This window comes from Hyperoodon ampullatus (assembly GCF_949752795.1).
Source record: "Hyperoodon ampullatus genome assembly, chromosome: 3".
Classification (NCBI taxonomy): domain Eukaryota; kingdom Metazoa; phylum Chordata; class Mammalia; order Artiodactyla; family Ziphiidae; genus Hyperoodon; species Hyperoodon ampullatus.
The window spans coordinates 5,903,208-5,915,311 of NC_136916.1; the positions used below are offsets into that span (position 1 = coordinate 5,903,208).

General features: G+C 45.4%; 1 protein-coding gene across 4 annotated transcripts in view; it reads left to right on the forward strand.

The window, feature by feature from the left end:
- RSU1 (Ras suppressor protein 1) overlaps window positions 1–9,373 on the forward strand; it is a gene marked incomplete at both ends in the record, with an annotated part of 196,290 nt that extends 186,917 nt beyond the window's left edge. For 3 of the 4 annotated variants that reach the window (XM_079700872.1, XM_079700873.1, XM_079700875.1), the window contains one exon: window positions 9,271–9,373. In XM_079700872.1, the coding sequence (XP_079556998.1) occupies window positions 9,271–9,373 (103 nt within the window). The remainder of the gene's footprint in view (window positions 1–9,270) is intronic. The other variant, XM_079700874.1, reaches the window with a different exon arrangement.
- Window positions 9,374–12,104: the final 2,731 nt, after the last annotated feature.

The following is a 12,104-nucleotide window of genomic DNA, read 5'->3' on the forward strand; positions in this document are numbered from 1 at the left end:
GGTTATGAGAGCCAGATTCAAGTTAGTGAATTTTAATCATTGTGTTTCCTTAGGAATAATTTTTGGAAGGGTTAAATGCACATACAGAAATATTTTCTCCCTTCCTTGTATCTATAAGTAGGTTTGTATATCTGTGTGTATATTACAAACACATAGACACATACACGGTTGGATGTCTCTTTTTCAATCGCCACATACTATATCCCAAAACAATTCTTTTCATAAAAAATACTCCCCAGTACTCCACGTCTGAAGTCTATTAAGGAAGTAGCTTGTTTAGAGAACTTACCAATGCCCTTCGTCTTGTTTCCTTTGCTTTTTACTTTATTCTGTAAATTGCAACATTTAGCACTTTGCAGTTTAATTTAAAAGGATTACCTATTCTCTTAAATGCTTAAGCAGGGAAGCAAGTTGCAGTTATTGATTTTTCTCTGCGTGTATTCTGTGAAAGCTGTATTTGCGCCCTCTCCAGGGAGCATACCCCCTGAACTGCATGCTTGCTGGTGACAGCTCAGACCTCTGATACATAACCAAAGACCTTGCCTAATATCCTTGCTACTGCTCGGGGAGTTTTTATTAAGTAAAAGCATCATTAGAGTAGACAGGATGATGAAGTTTAATGAGCATCTTTTGTGCATGAGATTGTTAGTTTTGCTCTGCCAGAATCCTCATTTCTCCCCTCCGTGGAGCAGAGAGCGAGTCTAGCATGTATGGGGCATTTTTAAAATCCGCCTTACATTTCGTATTTTTGTATAGCTTAATATCTGTCCTAAGCCAGCTACAGATTCCTTTGGGCTGTCTATACAGATGCTGTTTACCACATGTATGCGGATAATTTCTTTTTGCACTGTGTCTTGGGGACAGAGAGTGGTGACGGTTATAATGGAGGCGAAGGTAAAAGACACATCCTGGTGTTAGTGAATTTCATGGAACCACCTCTTGGAGGTTTGATCTCAAAAAATCATTGCCTTTTGAATTAATGAGACTGCTCGTGGGAATATGGTAACTGTTCATTTTTTTTTTTTCTTTAAGACTCAGCAATTTATGTGTTAAGTTTCTGTCACCAGCCCCTCAGAAGCTGCTAGATGGGATAAAGAAAGATACTGTAAATGCTTATTAATAATCTAGGCTTCACACTTTGTCCACAGATTTATTTGAGGAGATTTTAAGTTTAGCAACCTACCATAAGATTACAGATTAGACACAAAATGATTTCTCTCCATTATTGTCACCGGCCATATACTTAGATTTTTCAAACTGGTTCTTTTCTTGGTCTGTATAAGGACTTACCATGGAAACACCCAAAACAACAGGAGGGACGCATATGACATGAGCAAATGACTTAAGAACAGCATATTGTACCTCTCATATACCTGGCATTCGGAGACATAATATTTACATAGCACACAGTGTGTTTCCAGCAGTTGCCTTGAGTATGTAGAATACAAAAGAAGTGAAGTCCGCACTTCCCCGCCCTCAGGAAAATGGCAGGCTGATGAAGAGGACGAAACTGAGCAATCCAGAAAGATGGGAGACAAGATAACTTAGCGCCTAAAGAGTTTGAACTTTGGAGTTGTTGCCTGGGTTTGAGCCAGACCTTTTGCTAAGCCTCAGTTCCTTCATTTGAAAAGATAATAAGATAATAAAATAAATCCAACTTCCTTGGATTGTTGTGACAGTGAATGCTGATTGCATGGTTACCATATTCACCACGTGTCCTGATCCAGGTGCTCTACTGGTACTTGGAAATAAAGCCAAGAGCAGAAATCACTTTGTATCTTATGAAGGACTTGGTGATGAAATCCCAGTAAACCCCCTAGTATTTTGTGAAGGCAGAAATTGGACCGGGGCGGGCGGCAGGGCAGAGAAAGCTGTGAAAAGCCGAAAGATGTGGCTGAGATCTGAGCTACAGAAAGGGTGGAGGCTAGGCGTTCCAGGCAGTAGCAACACAGACCAGCAAAACACCGAGACCAGAGGGATCCTGGCTGACGGGAAAGACTAATCCCAGGCCTTAGATTGATTTAGTACTTCGCAGATCACCTTCAAGGTAGACAGTATACAGCTATTCCCGTTTTCCAGTGAAGATAACAGAGGTTCTGGAAAGCTATAGGACTCTAAGGTCACTTAGCTAATAGGTGGCAAAACTCACACCCTGCCCACCTTTCCTACGCTCCACGCGGCCTTCCTCCAGACCAGCCTTTCTCTACTCTACTCGGACGGTGAGCGAACAGAGATGAAGGTGGGTTAGTTAGGCGTTACATGGCATGTTCTGTGGCTGCTCTCTGATCCAGTGGGTGGCGGATGCTGTTTTCCGTGCATAAACCGAGGAGAGAGAATTCCGTCAGTCATGTGTGGGATGCATCAGAGGAAGGAAGGAATCGGTGTCAAGGAGACCAAGAAGATGGAATTCCCTGGCAGTCCAGTGGTTGGGACTTGTCACTTTCACTGCGGGGGCCCGGCGTTCGATCCCTGGTTGGGGAAGTGAGATCCCACAATCCCACAAGCTGCACGGCGCGGCTGGAAAAAAAAAAAAAAAAAAAAAAAGACCAAGAAGGGACCTGTTATAATAATCTAATGGCCATGTGGTATAGGCCTGTTTTAGGGTAGAAGAAAAAGAGAATGAATAAAATCATAAGATGACTGAAATAAGAGCAAGCGCCATAAAGCAGCTTGTTAATCCACTGAGTCACAAACCTTGTGAGAAGCTGATGAAAGCTGTGTTCGCTTTCTGCTGAAAAATGCACATACAGCTTTGCTTGGAGCTTCAGATCCCACCCTGGCCCCAGGCTGAGAATGTCTATGGTAGAGAGCAACTTCAATCAAACTTGATTAATGGGGTGACTGAAAAAAGAGGCAGGTGCCAAAATGACTTCATCTTTTTGATCCTGGAGGTCTGGAGACTTCAGAGGGACAGACCTGAGGAGCTGGGGTAGGGAACTATGGTATGCATTTGGTTGGGTGTAATAGCTAAATGTCCAAGTGGGAATTAGGCGTAGCAGGGGTTGAAGATGGTGGTGACTTGGAGGACTCCTGTTCAGAGATGATCCCCGAAGCTACAAAATCAGATGCTGTTTCTAGGGAAGAGGACAGAGAGAGCTAAAAGCAAAAACACAAGGGCTGCAGAATTGTTTGGAGAAAGAATAAGAACCAAGATAGTGCATTGGAGCCAAGGGAGGAGATTTTTCAAGAAGGAAAGACGTGGTCCCCAGTGGTCTTCATGACTGCAGCCATGAAGCGGTGTGAAGGTCTGCAAGAGACCCTTGGATCCAACAGAAACAGTAAGACTCAAATGGATTTTTTTTCCCAAAATGAAGATGCCCGTATTAAATAAAATGCACCTATCAATAGTAGAAAAGCGTACATACCATACTACTCAATATAGTATTTGTTGAGAAATTTACTCTGATTCTGCTGGGCTGGAATTGTTTGCTGTGCCATCTTAGATGTCACCAGGCAGGGGTGTTGAGTTGTGTGGAGTTTCAGGGGGCCAGTGCACAGGCAGCTTTGACAGGATGCCTCTCAAGTGACCAGTCTGGTAACCTCTGCTGTCCATGGCGTCATCTCATGATGATTTCTCCAGAGCTGGTCTTTGGCTGGGATTCTGCAGATGGCAGCTCAGGGCAGGGCCCACTCCCACAGGGACGAGAACGAGAGCCCTTGTGAGCCGAGTGATGGCGCCTCTTGCGTCTCCCACAGCACAGAGCTTCCGCAGTCATCTCACCTTGGAGGAGTCTCTTCAGCAACAGAAGCCTGTTCATCAGACTCCTGAGCGTAATTGATCCCGTCCTGTCACTTTACACGGGTCTCTGTTCACTTTTCTCCTCTCCTTGAACATCTCCCAGTTATCCTCTGTAGAGCTCAGATTTCAGGGGACAGAAGAGTTTCCAAGACCCCAAGACCAAGTGCCACAGATTGCCTCCATATGCTGAGTTGAGCACTTGACCCATCAGCGGCTGTGGCCCATCAGTGACCACGAGCCAGGTTCCTCTGTCAGTGCTCTCAAGCCGGCATGGTCATATTTCAGTGCCCGCCAGAAACCTCCCCAAGAAAGGGTCTCCCCACAGGCTCCTGAGGGCAAAGTCGAATTCCCGGCTGTGCTCTGTGCATGCACAGAGCCAGGGTCTGAGCAGCAGGAGGAACTGGCCAGCTTAGCGTGAGTCGTGGGCCTTCGTGGGAGGCTAAAGGCAGCAGCTGCTGCTCTGGAACAGTTGCTCTGAAACACCTGCTCTGAGCCTGCACGCACAGGACCTTGTCCATGTCTGATTAATCTCCCTCCACAAGCCCTGCAAGGTAGCAGTTTTCATCATTTTGCAGATGAGGACATCAGACGGTGACAGAAGTTAGTCACCTCCTCAATGTCACATGTCCTTTGGGGCAAACAGGGTGCAGGAATGCAGAGGCGAGTGAAGCCCCAGGACTATTCTCCAGAATCCCCCATGCAGGATGCCAGGGCTCCTGTAGGGCGGTACGGGTACCATCTGAGCAGAGCACGGAGGGGACGTGCTCATCCAGGAAGCACCTTGTGCCACGGTCTGAAGGGTAATTGGGACTCTTCCAAGGTCGAAGAGGTGGGAGGTACGTCATGAGAGGAGAGTATGGGGTGATCAAAGGGACGGAAATCCATCGTGACGGCTGTGGGCTGTATTGGTCTATCCTGTTTTTTACTTTCTCTATTTTATGATGCTTTGGCATCTTGGGGTCTTGCTGGCTGGGGAGACTCCCAAGCCAGCTCATTCCTAGAGGAGCAAACAACTCATCTGTTAGCGCATCTTTTTGTATCCAAGCCAACCAACCCCAAACCCCTATCCTAACCACCTCTTTTCTCTAACTCACGTGCACCAAGCCAGTATTCCCCATGACCCAGACCCAGGTACTGGATAACTAGAGATCACTTCTTCAGCCCTGGGCTCTGAAATTTTAATCAAACCATTCACTTCTAAACTCTCTCAGACCCTGCTTCACCCCTTCCTTTTTGTGAAACCACCACAAAGGCCCTGGGCTTTGCTGTCTCCTGAGCGCCTCTGCCTCCTAACCAGCCCTCCCGCTTCCCCGTGTGGCCCTGCACACAGCTGCATGGAACAGAACTCTTTCAAAGGCACAGACCTCTCCGTCTCCTCCCTGTCGCCTCTAGGAATTAAATCCTGGGTACATCTCAAGCATGGGCCATGACTGTTAGCGTCAGAGTATGCACAGAGCCTGTCTCATTGTGGCAGAGAGGGGACAGTTGACCTGCCCATTTCCTCTCCCTCTAGTGGAAACAGCACCCGTTTTTCCTTGGGGACACTCGTCTCTGTGCCCTCTCTGCAACTTAGTTTTTAACTTTTCCTTCTTTTCAGTGAATTATTACCCCAGAATTGTCTTTCTTTTTTTCTTTTTTTTTTTCCTGCTGAAATTAAGCAAAATCCTCGCGGCCAGCCCCAGAAAGGCTCACTTACTGTATCTGTTCCCTATTGCTTCTGTTAACAAATGACTGTGATTGTTTTGGGGTTTTTTTTTAACTTTTTATTTTATATTGGAGTATAGCCAATTGACAATGTTGTGATAACAAATTACCATGATATTAGCGGCCCAAACCATAACCAGTGTACTGTGTTACACTGTGTTCCGGTGTCGAAGCCTGAAATTTAGGTGTCATCAGGGTTTTGCCCTTCCAGGGGCTCCAGGGGAGAACGTGTTTCCTTGCCTTCCTAGGGTCTAGAGTCTGCCTGCATTCCTTTCTCCCCGTCAAAGCTGGCAGCTGAGCCTGTTCAGATCTCTGACTCTGGCCCTCCAGCCCCCCACTCTTAAAAGGACCCTTGGGATTACTTTGGGCCCACCCAGATAATCCAGGATAATCTCTCCATGGCGAGATCCTTAACTTAACCAGCTCTGCAAAGTCCCTTCTGCAATATAAGGTAACATATTCACAGGTTTCAGGGATTGGGATGTGGACATTTTGGGGGGCCCTTATTCTGCCTACGACACTTACTTAATTGCCTGGAGGCCCCATGGCTAACAGCTGGTGGAACCCAAGACTGGGGACCCTGAGGTGCTTGTCCTTACTGCTGTGCCAGAGCCACGTCTCCAGGTAGAAAGGGCCGCTCTCATGTATCCAGTCTACAGATGAGAGTAAAGTGTTGGCTCTCATCTGGCCACACAGCTGGAGGAGGGAAGGCATCCCGCAGCGCAGGGCAGAGTCATCCCGGCTTTGCTGGTGATTCACAGAAGTGGGGCACTGCATTTAGCTCTGCCTTAGTTGCCTTCTTCAAAGAGGATTCAAACCTTTCTTCCAGAGATGCTTGGGGATTTGGCATCGATAAAAAAATACCGTATCCTTTTTCAGAGGAAAAAGCCCTAGAGAAGTAAAGTAATCATATATTTATCTTTTTTTTAATCACTCTGACTATGACCCCACATCAATCTTGTTTTTCCACAAGCCCTCGCGGGCCACGTCCAATAGTCCTGTCCTGGTGCCAGGCTCATTTCACCACCATGGCCACCCTGTGAGAAAACGCATCATTTTTTAACAGATGAAGAAACTGAGGCACGGTGGGGTGAGGCTTGCTAATCATTTGCCCAGAACGAACAGTGCGTAAAGTGGCAAAACGAGGGTTTTAAGCATCAAGTTCAGGACTGCTGTCTCCCGTCCGGCCCTTTGTAGCGAGTGACTTGCTGTGTAGCCCCAGGAAGGCCAGGCACGCGGTGGGGTCTGAGTCCAAACAGGCAGGCGTTGAAACGTTCCAGTTCCTTCCTGAAAAGAGGAGCCTTGCTGAGTCCCGAGCAGCTTTTGCACCGCCTTCTGAAATGACTTTGCTGGATTACCGCCGTCAGGGCCCCGCGACACTGCCACCCTTTCTGGGAAGGCTTCCGTGCCTGTGCGTGCAGGATGTGGTCCCCAGCAGGCCTGCATCAGGTCTTTCATCTCTTCTCCCTCCTCTGACCCCTTTATTTCTTTTGATATCACTTTCCCGGCACCCGAGTCTTGCCGGGTTTCCAAATTCATGAGCAAAGGAGTTGTGTTTCTGCAGATTGTTGTAATCCTTAACATCTGATGCTGTCTGCGAGTAAAAATGTGTATACTTTTTTCCTTTATGGGGATAAAAGTTTGGAAAATAGAGGAGAGACACGTGAAGCTGTAAGAAAGCGGTACAGTGGAAGCAGATACTGAGACCATAGGTGCCTGTGCGAATGCACAGAATAGTCAGACCTTGGCTTCGTGCCAGGTGGGAGGAGCTTGGAGCACATCCCTCTGGAGCGCTAAGCCCCTGCTCTTGAGGAAAGCGGCATCCTAGGCGGAGGAGACGGGCAGACGCTATGAGAGGGTAAGCGTGTCTCAGAGAGTGTGTTGACAAAGGTGAGGAACGTAAGGGCCAAGTCTGCTTTGGCTCAGGGTTTCCTCTCCCTGTCAGCGTATCTGGGAGACATGCTGGAGGGGTAAGGGAAGGGGCGCACAGGTTGGAGCCTCCCACGTACTGCAAGGTCATCCTCCTCTCCAAGATCCGTAGCCTCACCTCTGCAGAGTCCCCTGTGCCCTGTAAGGTGACAATAACAAGTTCCAGGGGGATCAGGACAGGGACATCATTGGGGGTTGGAGTGGCCGCAGTGGTAAAGCCGGACTGGCTGAACCTTCCTTTCTGCCTAAACCAATGTTTTTTCCCTGGATCCAGGAACCCCAGGTGTCCAGGGCATAGAACCCGCCGCTCTTTTTAGAGTCTAGGGGAGGGGGGGCCTGTGTTGGTTTGAAGATCCGTTTTCCTGGGTGGCAGGTTCTCTTAGGGAGGAAGATGTCTCTGCTCAGGGGTGCCGGGCAGGGCTGGGCCTCCCTCTCCATTCATTGAGCCAGAAGTCGTCTAAGGGAACTTCTACAGAATTTGAACGCTGACTTGCAAGTGCTGATATTACCCATCTAGGGCATGTGGTACCTCCATAACCCTCCCCTTTGCCCAGAGAACGTTCCCAGCACCTGGCTGGACTTGACATTCTTCAGCTCGTAGCTCTGTCTGCGGCCACATTCTGCAATCTAAACTCCTTGGGAGCAGAAACCCATCTTCATGACCACTGTTGGTAGATGCTGCTTGTTACTGCTTCTGAGGAGATGCTTGGAAGCCTCTGAAGAAGATACACTACGTCTGACCTGTCAAAACCCAGTGTCCAGCTTTCCCTAAGCGTCCACAGTCAATTGGACAACTCCGAGCACCAGGTCCCTCCCTCGGCCTGTCAACCACAGCGTCAGTGTCATCAAGAGCATCAGTATATGCCCAGTGCAGGAGAGGGTGTCGATTCCCTGCGTGGATCCTAGAACACGGGACACCTTGTACAGGAAGGTCAGTCTTTGTGTCCGCCCCTTTCAGTTAGCATAAGGCAATTGCACCAAGTGGGGTCAGGCATTGCCTTCCCTCGGGAAGCACTGAGACACCCACCTGCCTCTCTCAGCGACACAATCATATCAATAAGGGGAGTTAAGGTTGAGCTGTATTTATCTTAGGGTGGCTTTTAATTTCGTTTAATCAGAGTTACTCATAAATTACCGATTAATTACTACCTGCTGTTGGGTTCCGTCCCCTCAGCCGCGGAGCTAACTCCGCTCTGCGATGGATGCCATGGCTGTAATTGTAGGCCACTTTGTCAACATTTAATCAGCGGTACTTATTAACATGGCATTGATGGGTGGTCGCCATCCCAGCGCCATCCATCGCGGGTGAGCAGCTAGCGGGGGCTCGGACACCATCGCTCTCTGTCACATCCTCTGGCCCTGGGGCTCTCGGGCCGGCATGCTATTCACTTTGCACTAAGTGGACACTCTGTCTTTTCAGTTCAGCCCAGTTTCTGTCACTGTCGACTTCAGCACTGGTGGCCTGTGGAGCTTCAGTCCGGATCGGCCAGGCTGAGCATCATGGTTCCCCTAGTCCTGGATCGCTCTTCCTTTGCTAATTTCACACTTAGCCCAGGGAGTGTAGGATTCCAAGAGACTTGTCCAGAATTGGACTTCATGGCATGGTGGGAACAGAGAGAGAGAGAGAGAGAGAGAGAGAGAGAGAGAGAGAGAGAGAGAGAGAGAGAGAGAGAGAGAGAGTGTGTGTGTGTGTGTGTGTGTGTGTGTGTGTGTGTAAGACAGTTTATAATTCTTAAATCCAGCATATGACCCAGAGAAAACAGAAATGACCTTGTGGTGTTCTTTGTCTTCCTGAATATTCCTAGAGATGAATCTGTTGATGAAAAAACTCTGCCAGTAGAAGCATATCTTGTGTTCACAAGGTAGATCTCACAGTGTCCCTTCCTCTCTCTTTTCAGCCTCTACGGCAGACACATGCAGGCAAACCCAGAACCGCCGAAGAAAAATAATGACAAATCGAAAAAGATCAGCCGGAAACCCCTGACAGCCAAGAACAAATAAGGGGTTGGCATGGGCTGGACTTCTGATGGCTTCTCTCATTATTACTTCTGTTCTCTCTTTTTCTATCTCACAAATGAATACTGTGTGTGTGTTTGTTTTGTTTTTTCTCTTTCTAGTGCTTACCACCTTACCTTTTAAATTCTTTTGGTGGGTGGTAGATTTTTTATAAGTTCTTCAAACCATTTCCATTTGTTTCCTTGAAATTGCCAGAGGCAGGAAACGAGGGCTTAATTCAGCTGCAAATTCCATATGAGGCACAGCTTTCAGCTCCTTGAATAGATGTTCACAGAGTTGCTTATTATGAAAAGAATAATTAAAATCATGTAATCATTTAAATGCCACAGTTAACACTGTTCACCCTTCTGTTTATTGACATAACTCATTATTTTTGCTTTATTAACAGTTTTCCTTCATCACTGAGATTTTATGTCAACTTATAAATGATTTTAATAAAATCTTGACTTTGTGTCACATGTCGCTTCTGAATAAAAAAAAATCTGATCTTGGGTATACCCATTTTCATTTACTTTTTTCCCCAAAATGATCTTGTCTACTTTTATTGGTTGTCGATGATAAACTCTGAAACTTTCCATGAAAGAAATGCAGCATTAAATCAGAGTTAGTTTCTTCTCACATCGATTTGTCAGTTTTTTTTTTTTCCTTTGAGGACTGTTTCTAAATTAGGAAGGAGCAGAAAAACAAATCTCTAGGAGATTTTGCCAAAGGATTTTGGAAAGCAGCATTGCTTAGCTGAAGGAATGGTGACTTGTGCCAGTGGCTGGTCGACAAGAGCTGTGAAACAGAGAGAGAAAAATACTCAAGTGTGTTTCTTGTCACTGCAGAAAATCTGCTCATATCAGAGCATCCTTCTAAGTGACTGTGATGATGCCAAAGAAGTTGTGTTAATGTGCACACTCTATACCACACCCAGTGTAGAAACTGCAGTGGCAGAATCATTAAACAAGTAATTATTTACCTCTGTGATAGGCAGCTTTGCTCTTATCTACAATAATATGTATGTCACTGGAAACACATCCAAGCAGAATGTTTGTGCTAAAGGGACTGCCAACCCTGGAATGTCTTAAAAGGTGTGTGAAGATGTAACATTCTCTCAGATGGATTGTCTGTATCCACCCCTGCATCTCCTTTTCTCCATCTCACAGCTGAAACCCTGAGACCAAGACCGCTGGAACACAGAAAAAACCAGAATCAAAACACAACCAAAAATCCTGAGTTACTTAGGAAATGGATGCCTTCGAATCACAGAGATCACTACTGAAGGTCTATACTTCTTGTTTCTGGATAACTTCCTGATAAAACATTCACCATGGGAAGAAGAATTCCCAGGTGTCATCACCTGTTTGGGGATTTAGTTGATGTAATTTTTCTAGGTGCAATCTTTGCCTCAGCCTGAATTTTGTTAAATGTTTTTTAGCTTGTGAAATTACAGGAGGAAGATACTATTGGTGATTGGAAAGACTTCATCTAAAATTAAACTAAAACAAGCTTTAGTAAAACTACCACAATATAGTCTTTTGAATAATTTTTTTTAAAAAGATGAACACTGTAGATAGAAATATGGGCAATAAACGAAAATTCACCGGGAGGAAATATCCCCAAGAACCATGAAAAAAAAAAAAAAGGTCCAGCCTTACTAGTAGTCAAAAAGATATAAATCAAAGCAAAAATAAGACAGCTGTAACAATGAGAAATGTGCATATATTTTTTAAGGTAGTGTTAAGTGCTAGAGGTAGTCATATGAGATAAACATTCTTATACACTGCTATTGGGAATATAAATTTCTCTCCAGAAAGGTGGTAGGAATTTAATGATACCCAGCAAAACTTTAAGATTGGGAAGGAGGGTTAACTGTGTATCCACATGATAAACTTTATGAAGACATTAAAAATTATTGAACAATATCTAGGGGCAAAGGGAGATAATCATCCAGTTAAGTAAAAAAAAGTCACACTTAAAAAACTATATGAGGGCTTCCCTGGTGGCACAGTGGTTGAGAGTCCGCCTGCCGATGCAGGGGACACGAGTTCGTGCCCTGGTCCGGGAAGATCCCACATGCCGTGGAGCGGCTGGGCCCGTGAGCCATGGCCGTTGAGCCTGTGCGTCCGGAGCCTGTGCTCTGCAACAGTGAGAGGCCCACATACCGCAAAAAAAAAAAAAAAAAAAAAAAAAAACCCCAAAAACAACTATATGAGTGGTCCCAATTGTGGAAAAAGGAAATTGTGTTTATAATATGTATGCACAGAAAAATGGAAATGGACTGGGATTTTATGGCTGATAAATTATTTCTGTGGTAGATTAAAATTTTTTAAATTCCTTTTTATACTTATTCTGTACTTTAAATTCTCTGTAATCAGCACGTATATTTTTGTAATCAGAAAGTATTAAATGTATATCTTTTCAAAATAGAATTGGTGTATTATGCAATCCAGAAAATATCATATATTTAAGTGCGCAAGGCATAATGTAAAATCTCAAGGAGGTTTTCTGCTTTTTCTTTTGTCACCAAAGTGTGTTTTCACGTCTTTTCATACAGTCTTTTTGGTTACTTGATAACTGGATTTACAAAATATCTACTGTTCAAAAGGTAGCACTTTTTTTCTCCCAGTTTTATTGTGATATAATTGACAAACACTGTATAACTTGAAGTTATACATTATAAATGACTTGACTTAAGCATGTTGTGAAATGATGACCATGGTAAGTTTAGTTA